The sequence below is a fragment of the Ixodes scapularis genome, unplaced genomic scaffold, assembly GCF_016920785.2.
Source record: "Ixodes scapularis isolate PalLabHiFi unplaced genomic scaffold, ASM1692078v2 PGA_scaffold4__175_contigs__length_147842914, whole genome shotgun sequence".
In the NCBI taxonomy this organism is placed as follows: Eukaryota; Metazoa; Arthropoda; class Arachnida; order Ixodida; family Ixodidae; genus Ixodes; species Ixodes scapularis.
Genome location: NW_024609879.1, coordinates 36,356,044 through 36,382,657, shown reverse-complemented (window position 1 = coordinate 36,382,657; position 26,614 = coordinate 36,356,044). Strand labels below are relative to the sequence as shown.

Sequence of the window (26,614 nt, the reverse complement as noted above, 5' to 3'; positions counted from 1 at the left end):
AGCAAGGCCCAAAAATGTCGCGCGCCATGCAGGGCGTCGGAAAACTGCCCAGCGCCCCGCTAGAGGCGGCCAGTCGGAGCGCTCGCCATCCCACCCGCCTCTTTTTCGTAACCGACCAAAACTCCAAGCTACGCTTTCTCGTTGATACGGGCGCCGAGGTGAGCATCCTTCCCGTACCGCCAAGCATCCATCCGAGTAAGAGACAGCCGTGTACATTGCAGGCTGCCAACAAGACACCAATTGCAACTTATGGAGAACGTTCCCTCACCCTCGACATAGGGCTCCGCAGAACGTTTCGCTGGGTATTCCTCATCGCTGCGGTTTCCTACCCCATACTTGGAGCTGATTTCCTCCGTCATTACCACCTCCTTGTAGACATGCTTCGTCTTCGCCTGGTAGACGACACCACTCGTTTGACTGTACAGGGAGTAAGAATGACGTCGCCTCTTCCTCCCCCGTCCATTCCTCATCACTCTCCGACACCTTACGATAGACTTCTTAATGAATACAAGAGTCTGACGTGTCCTAATAATTTTTCGAAACCGGTACCACACGATGTGACGCATCATATTGTTACCACGGGTGCTCCCATCTATTCTCGACCACGAAGGCTGGCTCCAGAACGTCTCAAGATTGCCAGGGCCGAATTCGAGCATATGCTTGAATTGGGCATCATCCGTCCATCCTCGAGTCCATGGGCCTCGCCCCTCCATATGGTGCCTAAGAAAGAACCTGGAGACTGGCGCCCTTGCGGAGACTATCGCGCCCTTAACAACGCCACTCTTCCGGACAGATATCCAATACCACATATTCACGACTTTTCGCTCTCTCTTCGCGGCTCCACTATTTTTTCGAAAATAGATCTCGTCAAGGCCTACCATCAGATACCTGTGGAGCCGGCAGACGTTCCCAAGACGGCCGTTACAACACCTTTCGGCCTTTTCGAGTTTCTCCGGATGCCGTTCGGACTCAGAAATGCAGCCCAAACCGTTCAGCGGTTCATTGACACCGTCCTCCGAGGCTTGCCTTTCTGCTTCGCATACGTCGACGATCTACTAGTTTTCAGCCAGGATGAGACCCAACACGTCCAACACCTGCGGCAGCTGTTCCAGCGCCTCGCCGAATATGGAGTCAATATTAACCGAGGAAAATGCAAGCTGGCAGCAACAACACTCGAATTTCTGGGCCACGAAGTTAACCAACATGGCATACGACCTGTCACACAAAAGCTGGAAGCTATCAACAATTTCCCAATACCTAAAACCATTCGCCAACTCCGGGAATTCCTTGGGCTTGTCAACTTTTATAGAAGATTTGTTCCCCAGTGCGCCGCAGTCCTGTCACCGCTGACCACACTCCTAAAAGGGAGCAAGCCCCCGTCAACCCCCTTAGAATGGACTTCGACTGCAGAGCAGACTTTCAGCCGAATTAAGGGTGAACTGGCAAACGCTACACTTCTTTCACATCCTCAACACGACACAAAAACGAACATTATGGTCGACGCCTCTGAAGTTGCAGTAGGTGCCGTTCTATAGCAGTTGATAGAGGGAATCTGGAAGCCTATTGCTTTCTTTTCGAGAACGCTCACATCAGCGGAACAACGCTACAGCACCTTCGGGCGCGAGCTGCTGGCGATCTACACTGCTATAAGGCATTTTCGAAATTTTCTACAAGGCACGCAGTTCTATGTACTTACGGACCACAAACCTCTCACATACGCCTTGCAAGGTGGCAGGGACACATATTCACCTCGCGAAACAAGGCACTTGGCTTACATCGCCGAGTTTACAACCAACATCCGTCACGTGAAAGGCGTCGATAATCCTGTAGCCGACGCGTTGTCCCGGTGTGCTTCGTTTTCTGGCGGACTGAGCTTTCCGCCCGCTGTCGATTTTGATGTCATTAGCTCAGCGCAACAACGGGACAAGGAGCTTCAACAGATGCGTCAATTCCCTGGTCAACTCATATTCGATGAGATTATCTTACCTACGTCTACCAAGAAAATAGTCTGCGACCTGTCAACAGGCACACCACGACCCTTCATACCCACCGACTTCCGCAGACAAGTCTTTGACTCCATGCACGGCCTTTCCCACCCTGGCATTCGGGCTACACAAAAAATTATAACTGAGCGATTTCTCTGGCCCGGAATCAACACAGACGTACGCGGCTGGACCAGAACCTGCATCGAATGCCAGAAGTCGAAGGTCCAGCGTCATACTTACGCGCCACTTCAGTCATTCCCAACTACCACAGAACGTTTCGACCACGTCCACATCGACATTGTGGGACCCCTCCCACCATGTGAGGGGTTCCGCTACCTCCTTACCTGCGTCGACAGGTTTACCCGTTGGCCGGAGGCACTTCCAATCCAAGACATCCGAGCGGACACCGTGGCTCGCACCTTCATCCAGGGCTGGATTTCCCGATTCGGCGTCCCATCCACTATCACAACCGACCGGGGACGTCAGTTTGAGTCTGCACTTTTCCACCAACTACTCTCACTTTTAGGAACAAGCCGCATTCGAACAACAGCTTACCACCCCATGGCAAACGGCCTCGTCGAACGCTTCCATCGTTCACTTAAAGCGGCCCTAATGGCGCAACCTGAACCAAACAGATGGCATACAAGCTTGCCCATCGTACTTCTCGGATTACGAGCAGCTTTGAAGAAGGACCTTGGCTACAGCCCAGCCGAACTGGTATACGGTTCAACTCTTCGCCTACCAGGCGAATTTTTTGCATCCGCCTTACAAGAACCAGCTCCCGATCCCATGACATACACAAACCAGCTTCGAACGATAATGAAAAACCTCCGGCCCACGCTCCCACGCACACAAGATCGAACCGCAGTTTACGTCTCGAACGACCTCGACAACTGCAGTCACATATTTCTGCGAAGAGACGGAACCAAGAGGTCCCTGCAACCACCGTACTCTGGGCCTCACAAAGTACTTTCCAGGGCTGCTAAAACTTTTACCATCGACTACAATGGACGGCAAGAAACCGTTTCTGTTGACCGTCTGAAGCCAGCTCACCTAGAATTTCTTCCTAATGCAAACGACGCTGCCCATCCTCATATCCTCACCGCTCGCCCAACCACTGACCCCTGCTGCCTCCCTTCAAGTCAATTCCCCCGAAGTCATTCGATGCGAACTAATATACTGCCCTACAACTTCAACCGCCACGAGCCCTGCGCGCCATTTCAAGTCAACCGATATGGCTCCAGACACTTAGGAGCCAAAACGTCTGCGCCTGCCCTCGCTCGCGCCACGAGCGTGATACAGCGCAAACGAAAAGGACCTCGACAAGTTTTGTGGTGTTTAGCACCTACTCACATATGGGACTAGCACAAATAAATGTCTATCTTCTTCTGTTGCGGCGCAGCGAAGGGAGGGGAAGGTGAGTATTTGTGGGCATTGGCATACATTGACCGCCCACAGATGAAAAAGAAGAAAGGGAGAAGGAAGGAGCTCGGGACACGGGAGATCAACGGGCTCTCAAGCCGCGCGCTCGACCGTTCCGGCAAGCAGTGAACATCACCGACCCGTTTATCCTTGTAAATAATGTACATAAATATGTAGTGCCAAGACTTTGGTTCCTACAACGTCATCGTCACTGATGACGTCACCGGCATCCACATCGTCATCGTCATCATCACTGATGACGTCACCGGCATCCACATCGTCATCGTCATCATCACTGATGACGTCACCGGCATCCACATCGTCATCGTCATCATCACTGATGCCGTCACCGGCATCCGCATCCTCATCGTCATCATCACTGATGACGTTACCGACATCCGCATCGTCATCACTGATGGCGTCATCAGTGACGTCACTGATGTCGTCACCGGCATCCGCATCGTCATCGTCATCATCACTGATGACGTCAACAGCGACGTCACTGGTGACGTCACCGACATTCCCATCGTCATCGTCATCATCACTGGTGAAGTCATCAGTGACGTCACTAATGACGTCATCGGTACTCGCATCGTCATTGTCACTGATGACGTCATCAGTGACGTCAGTGATGACATCATCGGCATTGGGTGTCACGTGACCCCCAAGGTCACATGACCCCCCCTGGTTAGTTTAACTCCCCCCCCCCCCAGTGCCCTTCCCTCGTCCTCCTCAAGAGCTGCGCTCTAATTCGGCGTTACAGGGAGTTGTAAGCGGCTTTCACTTTTTTGTCCCTGTTTTTTGCGCTAATTTATTTGTTTAGCAAAGGGTATTTAAACGCTAAACGATCCGGGCTTTAAATTTAATCGCACGAATTTGGTTTAAAGAAACTCTATGTGTTACTCGTGATGTAAACGTACCTTTGCAATATATTTGCCAATATCTTATTTTTACGACCTTTCAAATTCTGCTTAAAACTGCAAAAAAAAAAATTTTTAGAATGCTTGAAACGAGAATGCAAAATGAACACTACTTTTTGTAGTTAAATATATTATTCCATACTATTTATTTGTTTTGTCACGTGTTTCTTAGTGTATTATTTATTTTTTACCAGGCGATTTATTATGGTGCCAGAAGACTAGCAAATGAATGCTTGGTTAGAGCGTCACGTGTATATTTTATAAGCTAAAAAAAAGCGCAACTGCTCGAAACAAAAATCGAAACTGGACGGGGGAGCGTTGTGTCGTAGTTGCGGTTACTGGATTAAATCTTTCAAACTTGTACTGTGTGTGACGCTAGTGTTATTAGCTGCCAACGTTACTAGAACCCCTCAGTTCGGAAACTGTCATAGAGCCTGCCCTAAGCATGTGGCACCGATCCCTGCTCAAGGGCCGAGCTAATGGCAATCGCAACGCCGCCATTTTTTGCGCAGTGGCCACTCGGGGAACTGCACGGAGCACCGCATTCGACAGCGTCCGCTGTGACTTATCTTTTGGCTTTAATCGGCCATTTTGGCGCCGAAGCATATACAGTGGGAGGAGTTTCAGGGATGCCAACCCTTGTCTTTCAAGCGGACGCGCCGCGAATTACTTCCGAAGTTAGGACGCACCCAGGCCGGTACGCGATACCTGAAATCACGGGTGGTACATGGTTGTATAAAATAAATATTAATTGCGCCGCCAATCCTTGTAAATTAACGATTTTAGAAAACATCACGCGCCTGTCATTTTGTGCTAAACTCCAAAACATTTCATCCAAAAAGAGTTTTTTTCCATTTCTTTTTACGCAAAAACCTGCTTCAAAAAGCTCAAGCTAACCACAGTAAGAGAAATAATATTGACCCGCAACCTTGGAACCTCGAACTTGGGAGTTTCGGCACTCTGGAAACATTTAGTGACTCTTACAATAGGTATATGAGGCAACTTTCATGTCTCAACTCGTCGCTAAAGGGTCTCGGAGCACGCCAGAGACACAGGTTTTAACGGCGAGATTCTCCACTGAGTGTTCTTGTAACATTGTTAGCTGCGTTCGATTTACTTGCACCTTCTGCACCGGTGCAGAAAAGTGTAGGGCGGTGTACTTCCGGTCGTATCGAAATACACATACCGGAGGTAGACTCCCGTACACTTTGCTGCACTGGCGCAGGACGTGTAAGTGAATTGAATGCAGCTACTGTTTATATAGTCATGTGTTGGTATATTAAAAAATCATTATTCAACTCCAGCCGCTTGCTCGTCACTTCTTCCTTGGTCGCTACACCACGCCGATGACGAGATTCGTAGATTTCCCATGTTGCGTTACTTCGCCGGTATCTTCGTGGCATGAGCATTTCGGGGCTCGCTCCGCCGCCACCTTTTCCACGAGGCGCCGGGCCGTTCAGCCGTTGCGTCGCCGCAATGGTTGCGGATGTTCGAGACCTTTCTTATAGCTTCTAGAGAGTCCCACTTCACGACCGAGCGTCGCAAGGCCCTAATGCTGCTGCATAGCCTCGGGCTTAAAGGTCAGCGGACATTCTTTTCGTCGCCACCTCCTTCAGACGCCTCCGTAACGGTTCCGCCAGCTACCGTCGTGAAAACTACCGATGACAGCGGCAACTGACTTCTCCGTCACTGGCCTCGTACGACCAAGCCGTCGCTTTTTTAACTCAGCACTTCGCCTCTACGAGCAATGTCGACGTCCAACGCCACAGGTTCTGTCGTCGCGTCCAGCAACCAGGCGAGGCTGTCCTGGAGTACGCTGCCGCACTACGCGAGAACTCGTGACGCGTTGCTCATTTGCCGTCCTCGAGGACTCCCTCCACGACTAGTTTCTAGAAGTCATCGTTTCCGAGCAACTTCGAGAGCGCCTTCTTCTCGAAGGTTCGGCAGTCTTCTTCGTGTGCCGTGCTCCTAGCACAAGAGCTCTAACAAGCAGCTGAGGAAGCCCGAGAGTTCACAGCTAGCCAGGTTCAGTGAGTAAATTTAGACGACAATCAGCATCGGGCAATGCCAACGCGGCCTCGCTCGTCTTCCCGTCGGCAGCAATCGCCGCCAGCGAGCCACCGCCAACCGTCGCACCGTGACTAAGCTGTTTCATGCACATCCCCAACCGCCGGCTAAGGTCACCAAATTCATGACCACCGTCGCTCTGTCAGCACTAAGGGCTCCCGCGCATCACCCAGTTCTTGGTAATTCTGCTTCCGCTGCGGTTCCCGAAAAAATCGTGCTTCGTTATCGCGCTGCGCTGCGCAAGTTCAGTGCTGCTTTCTAAGCGGCTGGCGTGGCCATTTTCGCTCCGTCTGCAACAAGCCGCAACACTCGTCCGCGTTCGCTGTGACTGAAGTCGACTGCCACCACTCATCCAACGATGACGAAGTTTTGAGCGTCCTTTCAGTCACAAGCCGTCCTCGCAACGACATTTTTCTCGACATTTCTGCTGATGATTACAAGACATCGACGTTTCTTATCGATTCTGGTTCATCTGCCTCGATCTTGGCGGACAGCCGTTTCAAAAAGCACTTTGCTGCGGAATCGCTGCTTCCTAATTCACGAGTGAAATTGTTTGACTACTTAGTCTAAACAGCCTATCCCAACACGCGGCTGTTTTTCCGGTCCAAGTCAAGTTTAAGGGACGTGCGGCGCGCCTCCTTTCCAATGTTGTTTTGCAAGGCACATCTCTGCTTCGTATCGACGCTATCGAGGCTTTAGACCTTCACGTCGAAGGCCCTACTCTTCGCTGCTTCGTGACAACGCCAGTGTCAGCTGCAGGCGAAACCGACCAGCCCTCGGCAAAGCAAATTATTCCTGCACCACCTCGGCTTCCGAAGACGGTTTCCAGTGAGTTTGGATCTCTCTTTGCTCCAGGTATTCGACTTGCCAAGGGTTATATTCATCAGATCAAAGTCCGAGCAACGCAACACCTGTCGCATCGAAGCCTTGGCATCTTCCGCTGTACTTCCGCTCTCAGGGCCGGTCTGCTCATCTTGCGGCCGCGGTCGCGGCTGCGGCCAAGAGGGATTTTTCTCTCACGTGACCAGCTCCACGGGGACAAGGAAGTACCTAGCGTCCCTGCCTAATGGCGGAGAAATCCGTATTGCTTCTAGCATAAAAACCTAATTTCGCTCGCAGAAACTAACTGCAGGGACTTTCAACTGGAGTCCATTTGACCGCCCCTTTATACTGTAGGAGCGGCAGGTAAAGTTACGGCCAGGGAGGGTAAATATTAGCCAAAATAAAGAACAAAAAACACGCGAGAAAAAAGAGGTGGGAGTATATTTATATACCTCCGCCAGCGCAAGCGGCTCGCGCCTAATGCTGTGGTCAAGAGGTTAAAGCGCCGGTACTTGTCGACGCGGCGTGGACGTTCCGGGTTCAAATCGCGCTAGAAACGTTTTTTCTTTTTTTCTATTTTGCGCGTGTCCCATTTTTTAACTGTGATCCTTTTTACGAATCATCCACTTGCACTACTGCGCCTTACATTGTTTTTCCTGTTAGTCCCACCTGTTCAATCGAAACACCGGGAAGAAAAAAAAAAGATCAAGGCAAGTTAACGCGCTAATAAAATCGTTTTATAATGATCATTATCGGTATGGCTTTCACACAAACGGAGCCAAAACAAGCATTCTTTCCGCAGCAACTACAATTTTATGTGCTTTTAAATATACAACACTCTTGCTACGACTCCTTTCAATAACAGGAGACGCCCTTTTAGTTCTAATAAAAACTGCAGATGTGACAATTAAAAAAAAACTTCCACAAAATAAGCAAAAAGTAATAAAGACTAGCAGCTGTGGATGCATTGATTGAGCGAAAACCTACAGGCAAGGCAGCAAGTCAAACGTCTGAGAAAGTAGTAAAACTGAAATAAAAGAGATCATACTTTTACTTGCATGGAATGTGGTAAAAGGTACATTTTTACTCTTTACATTTTGCTGTGGCAATCGATTTGTAATATGAACACATTCCTTGTTGAATTTTAGTTACAATAGCGGACGATCACAACCGAATGCAAAAATGAGTCAGGCGTCGACATCGCAAACCATATCTTTAACCGAAACACCTAAAATGACTTTGGATCAACAAATGGAATTCAAATGAGCAGTTGGAAAACGGAAACAACGAATTCTAGAGAAATTCAGCAGCACAGTTACCTGGCGAACAAAAAGACGGGCATGGGAAGATATTGTCAACTTTCCGCGGAGTGTACCGCAGATGCAGGAGGCGTGGGGGAAGCTGGTAAAGAAAGCCAGAGGCATGTGTGTGCTATTTCGAGGTCATAAACAACGAACTGGTGAGTCAGAACTACCCACCCAATGATTTTATAGAGCTCATAGGGCATTTTCTACATTCTCAGTGGGAGTGCAGTCAAGTACAAGAAAAAAAAAAGAGAGAGATTCTGGCGCGATTTGAACCCGGGACTTTCACGCCGCGACGTCAAGTGCCGGCGCTCTAACCTCTTGACCAGAGCAGAAGGCGCGAGGCACCGGCCTGGCGGAAGAAAATAAATTTACTGCCGCCGCTTTTATTTCGCGTGGTTCTTTCTTTATTCTGGCTCATATTTACCCTCCCTGGCCGTAACTTTACATGCCGCTCCTACAGTATAAAGGGGCGGCCAATTGGACTCCAGTTGAAAGTCTCTGCAGTCAGTTTCTGCGAGTGAAGTTAATCTTCTGTGCTTGAAGCGATACGGATTTCTCCACCATTAGGGCAGGGACGCTAGGTACTTCCTTGTCCCCATGGAGCTGGTCACGTGACAGACAAAAACTCTCTTGGCCGCAGCCGAGGCCGCGTTTGCAAGATGAGCAAACCGGCCCAGGTGTCTGCAGTGCTTCGTCGCCTGGAAAGCTTGTTTGTGATAGAGTGCGTCAGTGACTTCGAGTGGGTGTCCGCCATTGTTATAGGGAAAAAGAAGGACGGCGCTATTCGGGTCTGTGTTGACCTTCGTAAGCCCAACAAAGCCGTCGTCACTGATAATTTCCCTCTTTCGCATGCAGAAGAGTTGCTAAACAGTTTAGCCGGCGCCACCCACTTTTCAAGACTGGATCTTGAGTCGCCCTACCACCAGGTGCCATCTAGACAGCCGTGACCTCACTGATTTCATCACGCAGGGTGGACTTTTTTGTTTCAAGCCTATATGCATTGGCCTGGCATCGGATCCAGCCGCTTTCCAATATATGATGCCACGGATTCTCGGGGATACCCGTCGTTCCTTTCTACATCAAAGACATCATCGTGTTCGGTAAAAGTTAGCAAGAGTATCTGGCCAACCTGGCCACTGTTCTTCGGCGCATTAAGAACAGGGATCTCAAGCTGAACCACAAGTGTGTGTTTTGCGTCAAAGGACCCTCCTTTTTGTTATATAAGCTAACTGCAAAAGGCATCTAGGAATTGCCAGACAAGGTGGATTCCATTCTGAAGACTCCTGGCCCAACCGACACGGCTGGGTTACGCTCGTTTCTCGTCCAGGTCAAGTACTATGCCAAGTTCGTCCACTGCCTTGCTGACGTGTTAGAGCCAATGCCGATTCCTGCTTCGCAAGAACCAGTCCTTCATCTGGAGCGATACTGTCGGCACCAGTTTTTGTAAGATCAAATTTGTGCTGTCCTCCAGCATGGTGCATCATCTGTTTGACGCCAGTCTTTTCGTGATCGTCTCCACTGATGCTTCCGACATCGGACTTGGCGCGTTCTTCAGCAGCTCGATGGTCACGGGCTGCGCACAATCGCTTTTTGTGTCCCGCACGCTTTCTCCAGCGGAAAATAAGTACGCAGTTGGGGAACGTGAAGCACTCAAATGCGTCTGGGATTGCAAGCATTGGCACATTTACCTCTGGGGTGGTCCTTTTATGTTGCGTACGGAGCACCAAACACTGGTTTCCTTTCTGTCGTCCCAAGGCTCTCGAAGACGCCCCCTTTACATTGCAAGGTGGTCTGAGCAACTTCTTCGCTACAACCACATTGTAAAGTGTCGCAAAGGCTCGGAAAATCAAGTGGCGAACGCCATTTCAAAACTTCCTGTCTCCGCTCTACAGGAAGACGTCTCGTGCGACGAAGAAGTCGTGGCCCTCGTTGCACCGCTCTGCTTTACCAAGCAGCAGTTTGAGCAGTCGCTGTGCGAAAATGTTACCTTGGTGCAAGTCAAGGTTTAGGTTCCGGCATCCTGGCCTCCCAAGAAGCTTCTCTCGGGTGAACTCCAGCCGTCATTCACCGTTCGCGAAGAACTCTCTGTTGTTGGTACTTCGCTTCTGCTTGGGGAACGACTCGTTATTCCACGGTTTCTCACTCCGCAGGTCGTCCGCAGGACGAGGAAGCGATTGGCTGCAGAAGTCCTGCTGGTTTTGTCGCTGGTTTCTTTCGTCATTGGCAATCATGACATGATCGGGTGTAGAGGTGAACGGTCTTCGGAAGCTTTTGCCAGTAGTACCTCTTGCGGATCCTGCTGAGTGTCCGGGTGTAGCCAAGGTATCCCGCCGTCGATTCGTTGGCGCAGGCTTCGAAGATCTCGTCGCGAAGGCCGCTGTGAACAATCAACAGCCGTGCCGTGTTGAAATCCTCTTTGTAAAGCACACCCCGTAAGATGGCGAAGGGCAGCAGAGCTCGCAAAAAGACTCGACGCACCGCAGTATGCCGGCCTTCCAGATGATCGATGAGTTCGCGCAGCTCCAAATTATCCCGTGGAAGTTCTTCCATCTTGTCGGCGTGCACTGCGCCGATAAGAACATGGTCCTCGTCGTCGCCGTTAGAGAGTACAGACGTCAGCTCGATAGGAGCCTCCGAAAGACAATCGGCGTCACTGTGCTTGCGGCCAGACTTGTAGACCACAGTAATATCGAACTCCTGCAGTCCAAGACTCAAGCGAGCTAGGCGTCCTGAGCGTAAGTTTTCAAACCAGCCGGGCGAGGGGTGGTCTCTTACCGCGCGGAAAGGACTTCCATACAGATAGTATTTGAACTTTTTTATCGCCCAGATGACAGCAACGTACACTTTCTCTCTCGTTAGATAGTTGCTGTCCACCTTAGACAGCGTCCGACTTCCGTATGCGATAGCCCTCTCTGTGCCTTCCTGCCTTTGGGCCAGTACGGCGCGAAGTCTAGTATCACTGGCGTTGGCGTGGTTTCTCTTTCTGAAAACTGATCAAAATGGCCAAAGGTATGAGAGGTTTGAAGGCGCCACTTCAATTTCTCGAACGCCGCCGTTGCTTTTCTCTCCACTCAAATATTACGGTGTCTTTTGCGAGGTGCGTCAGTGGTGCAGAGAGCTTGGTAAAATCTCGGACAAAGCGCCTTAGTAGGCACAAAGACCCAGGAATATTCTTGGAGCCTTCTTGCCCGACGGCGGTGAAAATGCGGCTACGGCACGGGTCTTTTTAGTTTAAGGACGAACACCTTCGCTGCTCATAATGTGGGCCAAAAAATTTAGTTCCTCGTAAGAAAATTGATATTTTGTCGGTTTCAGGATGACTCCGGCGTTCTGGATAGCTTGAAGCGTGGCTTGAAGTGGTCTCAAGTGTTCATCGAAGTTGCTGGCGAAAACCACAACGTCGTTTAGGTAGACCGGGCCGCTCTGCCATTTTAGACCGGCGAGCACGGTGTCCAGTACACGCTGAAAGATCACTGGAGCCGTGCACAGCCCCAAGGGCATCGATTTAAATTCGTACAGCACATCCGGCATGACGAGGGCCGCCATCTTGTGATCTTTTGCGTCGACCTCAATCTGCCAGTATCCACTCGTTAGATTCATCGATAAAAAATATCGAGAGTTGCGAATTCGCTTCATTGTGTCGTCGATCCGAGGAAGCGGATAAACATCCTCCCTGGTCATGGCGTTCAGTCGACGATAGTCAACGCAGTCTGCGAGTTCCGCCCTTCTTCTTGGCAAACGACTGGTAAGGCCCATGGACTACTTGACGGCTGGATGATGACCGCCGTCGAGCATGTGTTATATTTGGTCGAGGATAACCTCCCTCTCATTTACGAATACTCGGTATGGTGAGTGGTGGACCGAGAGCGCGGTGTCGTCGGTATCAGTGCGGTGCTTCCCTATTGTCGTTTGTCCGACCCTTGAAGAGGTCGCAAAGCACTCAGTGAACTCTCCAGGAAGTTCAAGCAGTCGTCCTTGCGCTGAAGCAGGGAACTTCGGATCCATGTCAAGTTCCGTGGGTGGCACTCTCTGGGCCTGCGATGATGACGGGTCTTCGGACAGTGTAGTGATCATGGCTGAATTCCAGAGTTCCTCGGTGTGGCCCACAGTGGTACCTTTAATAAGGTGTCGCGGTTCTTGTCAGAAGTTTGTAACGAGGACTTTGGCACGTTCATGTAGAAGCGTTTTTACACCTATGGCGACTCCAATTGCCCTTTTAATGAGCAATTGGACGCTACTCTGATGCAGAAAACACTTCGGCGCGGGAAGCTTCATGGGACTCGAGGGGTATCAAAATACACGACCGTGACGGCAGGTTCACAAGGTCGGCGATGCGAGTATTGCAGGAGCGGCTGCCTTTAGCGTAAATCCTTCCGGCGTCGGGAGAGTTTGTTGGAGTGTCAACTTGTTCTCGCCTAAGTTTATGACCGCACTGTACACGCACAAGGAGTATATTCCGAAGACAGCATCCGTCGCGCAGTTCTGAAGAACTAAGAACGTTACCGGACAGGTTTCGCATGAAGTGTGACGCGGCAGTTGCACCTTCCAACGGGTGTAATAAGGTGCACTCCGGCAGCTTGTATCCGCGGGCCATCCCATGGTGTAGTGACTTTCCGGAGGCCTCCAGAGAGACTACCACTCAAATGGGAGTAGTCCGCTTCGGTGTCCCCGAGTGCCGACGCATTGTGGTGATTGATGACAACATTGATTATGTTGTGCACTTTTCGAAAGCGTCGTTTCGGTGACTGGAATCGTAAGAGTGAGTCTTATCCGGCGTTCATGAAGGCTTTTTATGTCGTCGGCCCACCGCCACTCCGCCCCCAGGGGTTGCTGCTCTTATTTTTTTCCCGCCGAGAGGGGTGGGGGAGACAGGCTCTCACGGCGGGATTTCCATAGAGAGGATGCTCGGCGGTGTGGTGACGGCGAACAGAAACCGCGGGGTGAAACGGTCCCCGAAATGGCGACCGATGGAAATGTTCATTGATTTCCCGAGGTCGCTCACAGTACCTTGGGTGTTGGTCTCTCGGCTCAAAACTTCAAAGCCCCAGCTGGCGGTAGTAGCAGCAGCGATAGACATGCCCAGTCTTCCCAAACTGGAAGCATATAGGGCACCGGTTTCGTGCCTTCCACGCGTCGGTCTTTCGAGGCCAAAGCTGCTCCTGGTGTGGAATGATTTCGGGCGAGGGAGCGTCTTGTCGTGGTGCCACCCAGTACTGCCGGGAAGACGGGAGCGGCGGGTGACGAGCTACGGCGGCGTAGCTCAGGGCCTCTGGTTCCGAAGCGGCGTTGAGGTGAACCTCCGGCTGGAGCGCTTGCTGAACTTCTTTCCTTACAACCTCGAGAATTGAGGGCAAAGCTGGGCTTGCGGCACCAGGTAAGAGTTTTTTTTATTTCCTTCCTGATGACGTCCTGGATGATTTCGCGGTTGTCTAGGATGTTGCAGTTGGACGTGGAGAAGGCCGCCATTCCCGAAAGCCTCTGGTAAAGGTAGGCCCGTGCATGAAGGGCACGTTCGATGTTTGTTTCCTCGGTAAAGAATCCCTCAACGGTCGTCGGTGGGTTGCGTACAGGTCCTCCGAAGATGTATACATTCATGTCACGGATCAGAAGAGGCAGCTTCTTTTTCTCGGTGGCCTGACGGTCGGTGTGGGAGCCCAGGCGCAGGATGTCTTATACAAACCTCGTGACGGTCTCATTCATACCCTGAGGCCTCGATTGTATAAACTCTTCGGCACTCTCTCTTCGGTGTTGTCTGGTGAATGTACACGCCAGCTCGCTCCTGCAAAGGTCCCACATAGTCAAGGAAGATTCGTGGTTTTTCAAACCACCGGCTCCCAGTTTCTTCTAAAAGTATAAAAGGTTCAGCAAGTGCTGCTCGTTACTCTACCCGTTGTGGCGGGCCACACGATCATACTGGTTGATCCAGTCTTTGACGTTCTTGTAAATATCACCGAAAATGGTAGCAGATGTCTGCGAAGGGACGGGCTGGACAACAAGGGGCGGTCATCGTCCGGGTCTTCTTTCGGTTCTCGGTCAAGAGATAAAGTTCGGGGGCTGACCTCTGGCACGACTGTTTGATAGGGCTCCACACTCTAAGAAAAAAAGGAGGAAAAAAGTAGCAACAGCGCGCCTTCCTCCCTTCTACCGACGCGCCCCCAAGCGGACACGAGAAAAGCTAAGGAACGAAACGTTTTTCTCCTTCTCCAGGCAGACGGGAGAAAGCTTTCGCCCTCCCGACTCATCGTCTTTCGGTTTCGTTTTTCGAGCAGGTCGCGCACGTTGTTTAATAAATAGCTGTTGAGTTGATTGAGCTTCACCGGCAGCGAAGGCCGCCTGTAATTCCGTCTTCTAGTCTAAACGTGCAGAACATTTGGCTTGCATTGACGTTTTTATCACTAATTTTATCAAACGAGCAAACGAAGCCGCTAGAAACAGCGAAGTTCCGGAGCAGTGCCAGCAGTGCCACGTACACTGGGGGATGGCCGTCTCCGAATTGCGGGACTCACGCGGCACGGAACTACAGTAGCGAAACCACGCGGAATTGTGTCGACGTTTTCGACGTTATGAAAACCGCAGGAACTGCGTCCAAGGCAGGCAGGTTTTGCTGCCGGCTGCCTGGGTGCCTTCCCCCCGGAGTTCGGTTCTGTTTTCCGATGCCGAGTGCAACCGGCGCTCAACGTGGTTCTGTGTTTGTGCGTGTCAGCAACATAGCTGCAACATCGTGATGGCAGTGTTGTGGGTTGTGAACAGAAGACTGGAATTATCGCCGATGTGACCGTGTGTTCGCGTATCAGTGGTGTAACAAGAAGATAAAATCGTAAACTGTTGGGCATTGATGCCGCTGGTCGGGCCGTGATCGGAGGGGGCGGGGTGTCGCAGGTTGACATTTCGCTTTACATTAAAAAGTTTAATACCACTTGAGGAATTACGTGAAATCGATCAACGTGCGGATAGTCATGTTGGAACGCTGGTCTGAACAGTAGAAGCTCCTATCGTACAGTGGCCAATGTGTCTGTCGGAATTGTCTCGTCCCCGAGAGCGATTGCGCTCTGGGGCAAGGACTGAACAGTACGAAATCGTGACGCAAAGTATGTATATTTACAGTATGGAATTTCGGCATTAAAAAAACAATAGTAGGTAAAATCGAGAAGAAAAAAAAAAGCTACCCTTTATTTTGCTGTTTAAATATACTACGGTTCTTGGAGAAACTGCCCTCCGTGGCGCGCTGGGATGAGCGCTAGAAGTTTTCGGGCTCGCCACGGCGTAGCTCCGTACTCTTAACACCTGCCGCAAGTCGCGGCTTTGACTGCATTCAATTTGATCGAAAAGCGATTTCTCAGCCCGTGGAGCATCACTTCCAGCTGAGTGAATATCCGCTCTACAGAGATTAATTCAAAATGGCAATTGCAGCTTTGCGCGAACAGCACAAATAGAAAAACCAATATAAATACAGGCTACGACGTGCCGTGTGGGGAAACAAACTCATGGCTTCGAACCGCATTGGAGCGGCTTGATTTATTGGCTTTCAAATAATTACGGCATGATCGAGCGTTTACTTTTCAATAAGAGATTCATCCCCTGAGCCATTCGAAATACTCTCAGAGGTATGACATTGCTGAGAAAAAATCATCATGCTGGGAATATTTTTTATTGCTTAGGGAGTCACCGAAAAGTTAAGTACGTTCAAAACGACCAGTATAAAAGACGGAAACGCAGCCCACGGGTATAGTGTTCGGGTTAGTGTGGTGTTCCGTTGTATTGATATTTGTGTGTGCCTTGTATGTGCTCAATGTATGTTCACCTGATGCTTGTAATAAGCGTAATGTGTGTTCAGTGGGGGCCCCAGGCGCAGTAGTGGCCTGAGGAAAGCAAATTATTTTTTGTAGAACATGAATTGGGCGGTACCTAGGGCCACCTAGCCTAGCTACTTGGAATTACTCTGCTTGACCCCGCCATCTGGTGGCTAGCGATTTAACCTTCTTTCACGCTACGCGATAAACAGCGGCTTCGAGTTTGTTCTTTCGAGAGCGGCTTTTAATTTCGCGGATTTAGTTTGCCCTTCTCCGTGATGTGCGGTTGACGAAGGAATGGTGACTCGAGGAACACCAAAGGTAAGACGCAAAGTGCGCGAGGTAACTGGGTATCGGTTGTCTCCGTTTAACATCGCAGTGCTGTCGACGAGAAGACTGAGTAACTGCTTTCGAAACGCAAGTTTCTGTACCTGTGGGGGGAATCTGGCTTCGGAAATAAACACAGTTTGCGGAAAGCTCGTGTTACGCTTTCATTTGCTGCTGCTCTCGTCTCTTACAAGAGATGTACCGTCCTCGTCAAGCCTTATTGGGCTCGATTTGCTCGATTCGGGGCCGCCATATTGAGATGCAAGCGACGGAGGAACTTTGCTCCCCTGCTTCAGGGACGAAAGTTTCTCCCTTTCTAAAGGAACATAGGTTACAAGACCGTTCCTCCCCTAAGGGAGGACTATCCATACCCTTTTTTCTAAGATTGCAGCGTTTTCCACGTATGGCAGTCGCCTTGGGTTGAGTATCTGGCTTGGCCGGCGTGGCTTGGGGGGTACGCTTCACGGGCATAGAATACGCTACCCCGTACCTCGACCAAATTGTCATGAGCCGCAAACGGAAGGGGGAGGGGGGCGAATAGCTAAAGCAGCTGAAGTTTAATGCTGAACTTGTGCCACTACAAACAAGATAGTAATTACTGAAAAGAATGACAGCACTAAGCAGACGTCGGCGTCGGCGAGGATGCTGGCTCGAGCGCTGGCGAAAGATTGACTCCGGCTCGACACGCGGAACCCCTCTTGTACCCCCCCCCCCCCCCCCCCCCAAGGGTTGTCTTCCGGAACACTAAGCGTAGAAGGTTCGGCGCGTACAACATTCGGACCTCGAACCAGCAACATAGTCCTCGAATATACCAGTACGTGACATTTACACAAATAACAAAAAGGTATATTTGCTACAAGGGATCGAACCTCGGCCCGTTTGCGAGGAGCCAAGCGTGCTGCCGACGTGACTAGCTACGCACGCGGCAATCTGATAGAATATCAAGCGCCTCAATATAGATAGGCATGAGTAAATTCGCCGAGTGTTCTATTAGAAATCAAATGTACATGTTAAGACGGCTTTTGCTTTGTGCATGGTCTGCGTCAGTGCGTCCGGAACAGGGGGTCATCTTCCCCACTCCCCGCACATATAGGAGATTTTCAACAAAGAGTTAAGGCAGGCAATAGAGATCGACAGTCCCCACTCCACCTCTCCAACACATACAAGGCTCCTGAACTGCCTTCGGAATCGGTCGTTGCTGCTTTTTATTTTAAGCTGTATTGAAAAATCAAACTGAGTATTTAATCCTGAACGATTTTTCACCCTCAGAAAAATGCGGCATTGGCGGCGCAATTCCTGTATACGGCACAGAAACAACCCCCTCGTTCGAAATCTTTCCTGGAGCTGCCGCTCCGCCATTCAAGATCCAAGATTAGTAAAGCACGTGTTCGAGAAAATGTACTTTTTGATCAAACATATTGATTTTTGTGTGCCTTTTTTATACCTTTTAAGAAAGGTTGAATAAAAAGTGCGTTGCATCCCATTGACACCAGCGGTGAAACCTTCGGTTTTCTAATTGTTCTACTAATATAACGTTGTTTCAGTGCAGTCTCGTATTCACTCCTTTATACTCACTCAGGTAAATGATATTACACTCCACGTATACCCACAAACATAATGCTCCACACCGCAGAGCGCTCAGGTTTTCTTATTACTTGCAAGTTTCTTAAGTCCTTCAAACACATTCTAGCATACTTTCAACAACTTTGATTTTTTTTTTAAACTTTGCTTACAATCGTTTGTAAGCACTCGAAGAGTATTATGCTCTGTAGGCTGTCTGGCAAACCGCAGGCTCAGAATACTATAATCGGGCCAATAGTTGAACAGCTTGCCTGCATTCGAATTGTATTTTCAGAAAAACCGCTTTTAAAACCAAAAACAACCTGCCGTCGCAAAAAAAAACAAAAAAAATACTGTTCACGATAATGACTGCGCGACCGCTGATTGCTCAGCTGGTTTGGCTTAGGAAATACCGTACAGATGGCTTCAAGAATGCAGGGCTTATTTTACTGAAAATGGCAGTCCACGAAGCCTCTCACACTCTTTCAGCTTTCGCGACGCGGTGACATTCTTATTTCTGACCGAAGTCACCTTCAAGAGAAACCCGATGTCTAACATGCTCACCAAACCAGAAATGTTGACTTGGTTTATACCCGTCGAACTGACGTATCGGTTAATCCAGTCTCACGTTGCATCAAAAATACTGCTGCTTACAGGCATCGCTGATTTTGCCGCAATAAGCGGCTTATCCCATTTAAGATGTTTGTGCTTACGCCTAAACATGTAGCCCTAGTAGTGATCAGCTATTGCTGACTGGTCGACCGGTGAGCTGGAAGGATCGCTTGAGAAATCCAGCAGTTGAAGTGTGAATTTGTCAAACCTCCGCAACGGCAGCAGTAGTTCACGGGACAGTTTTGCTCAAATTAAAATATTCAACCCAATTTATTTACTTTTTATTCCCTATGTGTAACAATATATTTTTCATAGGTATTGACTTTTTTAAACGATAAAATTATTTACAAACTGGCGTTTTTCGTGAACAATATTCGAATTCGTAATTCAGATTGCATAAGACCATAATACTTAGCCTCTAATTAAGTGGACAACTTATATTGGTGCCAACTACCACCAGTAAAAAGTTATCAGGCTATTACGTATTCACTTGCCATTTGGAGCACGATGTGTACTTGTAGCTACAAGGAGCACCGGTTAGCTTCAAACCATTTCTTAGGTATAACTTCCATACAGACCTTCAAGATGATGCAAGCCGCCATCTCATTCTAAGGGTCCTACCTCAGGCATCGCCTACACGCTGGCCTGCACGCTGGCGGTGGGGCCCCTGCTGGGAAAACTGGCGGGACACCTCCTGGCGTACCTCCTGATCAAGCTGTCTCAGGATATTCCTGTGGCTTTCGTCGTGAGCATCACCGCCGTCATGGCCACTTGGACCTTCGCCGAAAAGTTTCTCTACGGCTGCGGTGTGACCACCATCATCTCGGTTGCGCTGACCACCAACGCCCACTCCACGTCCACGATTCACAACCCGATCATTATGAAAAAGTGCGTGATTTATTCACGCAACACAGTTGAATGTCTTGTTAAAAAAAGAATATTTTAGGTCAGTTAGCCAACAGCTACCACTCTCAATTTTTTTTTATCCGCCGAATTGCCTGGTGTAAAATGTTTTATGATAGGTGAAACAATAGTGCCTCAACGTTGCAGGGCTGGCAACCCCTTCAGACGGGGGCCATCTCTGTTGTCTGCTAGCAGAGCATCTACAATCCCTCACACTAATATAATGCCTTTTACGAGTTTTATTCCGCAGTTATTAAGCACTAACACTCAAGATATGGCTCAATATCAAATTTAAAAACATGGAACGTCATGGGCTTCGTAAGGTATGTGTTTGTTTTCGGCGCCTCGTCAAATCATATTGCGGTAACATATTACAGATGCTTTTATTTACGAGTCTTCACTGCATCACCGAGACCAGGAAGTCTCGACATTAATAATTTATCACGAACTCGTAGTGTACCTTGTAATTTGGCATTGTTCAAGGTCATGAGCTAGTCTACCCGTCTCAACTGTACAAAGTCTACACACCGTGAGAGGAAAACTGGTGACCGCAAATAAAAAGGAGGCAACTTCTTCCAAAATTAGTCGTCCTTCTACAAAGGGGCAGCCAGCGAGCAACTGGGAGATATTTCATTTAATATTTCATTTTAAGTTGGACTATAGGTGAACGCGTTTTTACAAACAAGCCCACACGAGGTGTGGACAAATGCGCTTACCCCACACCAGGTGTCGCCACTGCGCCTGCGCAGAAACCATATTGGCGTGAAGTGGAGCGACTGCTTATGCGCCCTGTCAATGCGGAGTGAAAGTTCGTCTGCTGCTTTTGAAGGGGTTATGGTGACGTCAGGACGCCAAGCTCTGATTGGCTCTGAATAATGGATAGTATGGATAATGGATCATAATGAATGGTAGACCTCAAATCGAGCAACCTCTAGGTTTACCCACTATCCTTCCAATCAGAGCTCGGCGTTCTGACTTCACTAAAACCCCTGCCAAGGAAGCAGACGACCTTGCGCTCCGCATAGCAGCGTCAAGACAGCGGCGTGACGTCTGGGCCGCCTACTGATGAATAAACCTGTGCAAGTGGCATCACGGCTTAACCTCGAACCGCGTGCCGACCTGAGGGGGACCTTACTCTTCAACCAGGACGTGCGCTGCTTCTGGAACAGTTTTGCCGGGCGACTATTTGCTGGAGCAAGCACAACTGAGCGTCTAGAGATTCTTAAAAGATATTTATGAACACACAGGTGCTCTCTTCGGGCGAGAAAGAGCACGAATAATTGTACACAAAAATGCCGGAACCAGTACCTAACTGAAAAACTATAAGACCTTTCTAAAATCTCAAAGCGTATCAAAATGCTCCAGGAGCTCTTTCATGCCGCCACTGCGGCCAGCCAGTGTATTTTCGAAAGGACAAAAAGTCCGCTACCAACGTGCATGTCGCGCTGACATCTTTGGAAATCACTGCATACTGCTTACTCGTAAGTAGAAATCAGGCTCCACACTGAAATAACACAGCATTACCCGAGCAAGCCTAGCAAGCCATTACCGGGCCCAGCCATGGTGTGCCATTGGCCGCGACGCCGTCCATCTCACACACATGCCCACTCGTCACGAAACTCCTTATGGCTACTCATTTCCTCGTTGACCCACATTTGCGCACTCCAGTGGCAGGCCCCGAGCACACCCAAACATGGCGGGATAGTTGCGCGGCGCTAGCACCGCTCAAGAGGACAGCGCACAGGAGCCTCTCATGCAGCCGTGTATATGTTGCCATCAGCTCGAGCTCCAGGTGAAGTAACTTATCGTCTGCTATGAACAACTGTTTTGTGAGTGAGAAAGCAGTCTGATGTAGGCTCGCAGCCAGCATGCGCGTGAGCACACAGCAAAGATGTCGGCCCCTTTTTAATGGCCATGCAGATAACTGTAACGCACCAGTTTCTTCTTGAATATGAATGTGATGACACTTAAAAGCTGCTGTGCATTACGCATTTCAGACTAAAATAAGAATCCTAGAAATGTTCACCTTCGGTACTCGCCAGGCTGCTTCTAACAAAAAAATTGTGAACAAAATTCATGAAGTAAAATCCCCTTCTGTTTCCTATAGAAACGTTTCCTCTTACGGTCGCCATGCTCTCATAGAGTAAGTTAAAGGGCAAGAATTCCTTGACGTGTGGTTCAGTTCGGAGTTTAGTTGGAATACAAATATAAACAAGCTAAGCACTAAGCTATCACAGGTAGTTGTATGCATAAATAAAGTACAGAAGCATATACCCATGTGGATAAAGATTAATACATATAATTATTTCTTTATTCCACACTATGCCACTGCATCTTAGTAATGACACAACGACTTCAGTAATTTAAAGTCGGCTGCTCAATCTACAAAAAACAATACTACGGAATTGTGAAAACTACAAGCGCAGGGCGGAAGATTTTCCAACATACCAACTTTCAAGCATATATGACATAGTAAAGTCTAAGAAGCTTATTATTTTAAGTTGTTGCAAATAATACATGGCAAGAAGCTCTCAAAAATTACTTCAAATAGTATAAATAGGTATTCTTCTACACAAAATATCAAAAGACATCCCAAAATGTGCACAAATAATGATAAGCAGAAAAACAATTTCAAGTGGCAAAAATCCTTCACACTTTTGGCGGTCAGATCGATTTTAATTGCTTTTTAATTAAGTTTAAAGGTGAAATAAGGGCTCTCTTTTTGAGTAGTGACATCGCTGTCTGATCTTCCGTTTGGCATGAGTCATGGTTATACTTCATACTTTTGGTTCCACGTGTTTTGTAAAGCTTTTCTATGTATGTCCCTTCCTATTTTGACTGTATCAATTTATTGTTTAAAACTTATTTTCTCATTTGTTATTGAGTAGCTGATGTACATTGCTGTGTATTTTTTTCTGGTGTGCCAGATTCATTTTTGCTAGATGAAGTGTCTCGCTCGCAAAAAAAAGTAAAGGGGGCAGAGACCACTTCAGATATCACTGACTCCACAACCTACTCGTCAACGGAAAATAAGCAACTAAATAAAAGCTAACAACATTTCAAATATGACGTGGTTTGGTTGAGCCAAAAATATTAAAAAAGTAATTTAAGCATATCTGCAAACATGTATAGCCGTGGACAAAGTTCAAGTATTGGCACGAACCACGACAAATAAAGGGATTTGCTATTTTCCCAACTCAGCTGTCAGAATTCAACAATGGCGGCCGTCACCCAAAAACGGTGTATAGTCACTGGGACAATAAAAATGGCAGCGCGTTTTTATTCGGGTGCCCTGTCTCCACCATGTGCTTGTTGGCTTCCGTCGTGCTTTCACTGCGCGCCCGCTCAAAGCTCAGGAGTCACATGAGTGTTATCAAATTTGTCAAGCTCACTGTAAACGTGGGAAAATCGAAGGGCCACCAATGACGTTCTCTTCCTAACAGTGAGCATTCTTTTTTATAAGTTTTACGTTGATTAAATGAAGCTATAACTAGGAAGAGGAATAAACAATGCAATGGAATGATAATGATAATATTCTTTTGAAAAGTGGGAAAGGGGGACAAAGGACAAACACAAATCCCCAAACACAGTTAGGTGCCTGGTGCCTGACAAAAATATCCGCCTGGTCCTGGTATCGAACCAGGGACCTTTCCATTTGCAGCGAAGCTCGACGATTTCGCTCGAGCACCAGTCACGTAACTGTGATTGAAGATTTATGTTTCCCTTTTGTCTCCCTTCTTCTCTTCTCCAAGGATTATTATCTTTTTTTTTGTCCAGCTGACCTGCGCCTTTGCATTAATTGCATTATCACAATAGAATAATGTCGCGTAAAACATTTTACAGTGATATTCGAAACTGAGCGTAGTTTACTGAAAAAAAAATAATTTGATGTTAAACCTGTGGCAAACTAGTCGATCCGTTTGAATCAAACAGCTGGCAAAGCTGTCGACCCGCTCGGATTAAACTTTATTATGGGATTGGCTACCCGTTTAAAATGTAACTCGTTTGATCTGGTACCCGTTTGATGCAGTATCCGTTTGATACGGTATCCGTTTGATACGGTATCCGTTTGATACTGGCGCCTGTTCGATGTGGCATGTGCCCACAGATTTGAACGCTCCCTCGGATATTCAGGCAAATTATTCGCCAGCCCTAAATAGATACCGCCTGGAAGGTTAGATTTCTTAAACTTATTTAAGACGTCCTGAATGTGACAAAACTATTTGTAACTTGGAGAGAGCAGGAAAACCTGCACTCGCACAGATGTTCGCAACTACGTAGATCTCGCCCTGGAAGGTCGTCGGAGTTCGAGGGGCACTGGGCAGGTAAAAGACGGGGGAGGCAGCGGCGGGAGTCTGCAACGATTGGTTGCTCATCGCCGGCTTCGTCGACTGGCGGTGTGCCTTTTCCGGTAGTAGACTAAATGCCGGGGCACACCCTGAACACGGCGGCTTTCTCGGGCCTAGGTCATTTCCATGGACGGTCTTCTCGAACCGGCTACTGAGCTTGCGCTGCGATACCTCGGTGGGGTACCCTTCGTAGGCTCTGTTACCCTGCACCTCTAGCAGAAATGTCACGAAGGACTTCAACGAGAGGATTAACCGTGAACTAAATATACAGGTGTAATCGGCGAACTTGTGCCAAACTAAATAAAAGACGAGCGTCGAGGCAGCAAAAAAGCGTGCGGCGATTTGGCGGGCTAACAGCGAGCGAAAGCGAGACTGGCGTGCGTTGGCATCGCGAAAGTTTAACCGAGAAAGTTCGAGCATCGAGCGTTCAGAGTGAGAATGCACACGAACTTTCGACGACAAGAAACTAGCGTGAAATGATCAAAGTTACACCCCGAGTAAGAATAAACGCGAATCTTCTAGAATGCCGTGACTGGGCGCTGTTTGCTTGGCCCTGCGCGCGCTAAAATTGTCTTTTTTTTTTTTTGCATTGAGTTCTCCGCAGCCAAGGCTACGCTCCGATGGACCTAATGATGCAGCGTCAGAAGTGCAATCTCATGGCGCCCGTCATTGTGCGTTTACCAACTCTGGCTAAACCAATCTCGAGCAGTGAAGTTGCAATGACCCTCCGCTTCTTCCCGCACGGGATTGGTTTAACCGGTGACGGCAAACGCACAGGAGACGAAAAGTACCGTGACGGTGCAGTTTTGGAGCTCCTCGGTTGAATTGCTCGAATCTCAGCGCTGGCTGTGGTCGTGGCTCAAACATGACGCGCATGATCACCAGTGTATAAAAACCACAGATCACCCCACATGAGCTTTCCCTCCCTCTTCTTCAGGTTCTGGGTTTTAGTGAGGTTCGTGTACAACACGGTACTCGTGTTCCTGGCTTCATACATGATTGGTCGAGACACTCTCCAGTACCTGAACTGGAGCGACGTGTTGTACCCCATCAATTTCTACGTTGCCAAGATAGGAGTCAGGTACGTCGTGGGAGCTTTCGTAACAGTTTTAGGCCTCTTAGAGCTTTGTTCACAATTGAATCACGTATTAAAACTCTCTTCGATTGCAAAAGTAAGTAGACAGCCAAGCTAAGCGTTTTTGGTCATATTAGGTAGCACGTAGGAATTTCAGACTAGCCCTTTGGCTATCTCCGTATTCTAAAAGCTCGGATTGCCCTAGGTATCTAAAACTATATACATAAATGTTCAAAATACTTTCAACTAAAGCAAGGGAAAATACTGATAAAGGCTTGTATAATGAGATAACAATACGATCAAAAGGATTTCAAGTAGATAAATTGTCGCAAGAAAGCGCATCTGGTCAACAAACTAAATTGCGGGTGCTCCGAGAAAACATGGCAGTATTTAAAGATCAACTCCACTTTTCCGAACCTATGAAAAGAGGGTTTTACTACAGGTGTGGTATGAAGGCTCCATTATGTAATAAACATTTTCTGTACATTAAATGTTCATGTTTATAAGCGGACTTTCTCTTATATAAAAGCAGGTTTACCACGTATGCTCCGCTAGATTGTTCGGCATTGTGTAATTGTCTAACAGAGCAAATACTTAAACTGTCTTCAGAAAGCAGTCGAGATTTAAAAAGCAAAAGAAAATATGTGGCGCTCTTAAATGACCAGTGGCCAAAAATAGTGAATTAATTTGGTTAACTAATTCAGTAATTATAAACCCCAAAGTGGGAAAATATATCAATGCGACTTTGTGAATTAAAATTAGAAGTTGTTTTCGAATTTTGTGTGCGCTTGTCTTTTTTTTTCATTCACCCAGTTACGGATTCATCATCATTGGGATAGCGTTACTTGTCCACTAATTAAATAACGCTTAAACATCGCCGTATATAAATATAAATGTTAAATCTCTGCAAACGTGCTTATTTGAGAGACGCGTCAGAACAGAACGGGTCATGAGAGCTCACGTCAAAGTACTACGGCTTTAACCGCACAACTGCCAAAGCGGCGCCTTCACATAACCGTATTCGACGCAAAAATGTTCCAAAAGCCGGGATTCATGGTTAAAAACAAGTACCTCCGAGTTGCATAACAATATCAACAATTTATAAGACGTTTTGTCTCCTATGTGGGAGACATCATCAGTGCAGCCTAGGAACACCCGACTAGCTACCAGCAATGATGATCAATCCATACGATGTCTCCCGTATGTCATGGACGAAGACGTTGGCAGAACCAGCGCTACGGATGAAGATAAGGAAGAAGCAAGCGTTGGGCTGCTGGTAGCTGGTCGGGTGTTCCTAGGCTGCACTGATGTCTTCTGCATAGGAGACGAAACGTCTTATAAATTGTTGGTATTGTTATGCAAGTCGGAGGTATATGCTTTTAACCGTATTCGACAAATAACGCTACATAAAGCATACGTACGTGGTGTGGCATTGAAACTTCGTTTTTTAACGCAGCATTTTTTGGGGGAAGAAG

At 48.3% G+C, this 26,614-nt stretch overlaps 1 protein-coding gene across 1 annotated transcript in view; it reads left to right on the top strand.

The window, feature by feature from the left end:
- Positions 1 to 26,614, top strand: part of LOC120848301 (sodium/hydrogen exchanger 10-like) — a 175,367-nt gene that overhangs the window by 26,926 nt on the left and 121,827 nt on the right. The window contains exons 4-5 of the mRNA XM_040504496.1: positions 19,439 to 19,700; positions 25,002 to 25,145. Coding sequence (XP_040360430.1) covers positions 19,439 to 19,700; positions 25,002 to 25,145 — 406 coding nt within the window. The remainder of the gene's footprint in view (positions 1 to 19,438; positions 19,701 to 25,001; positions 25,146 to 26,614) is intronic.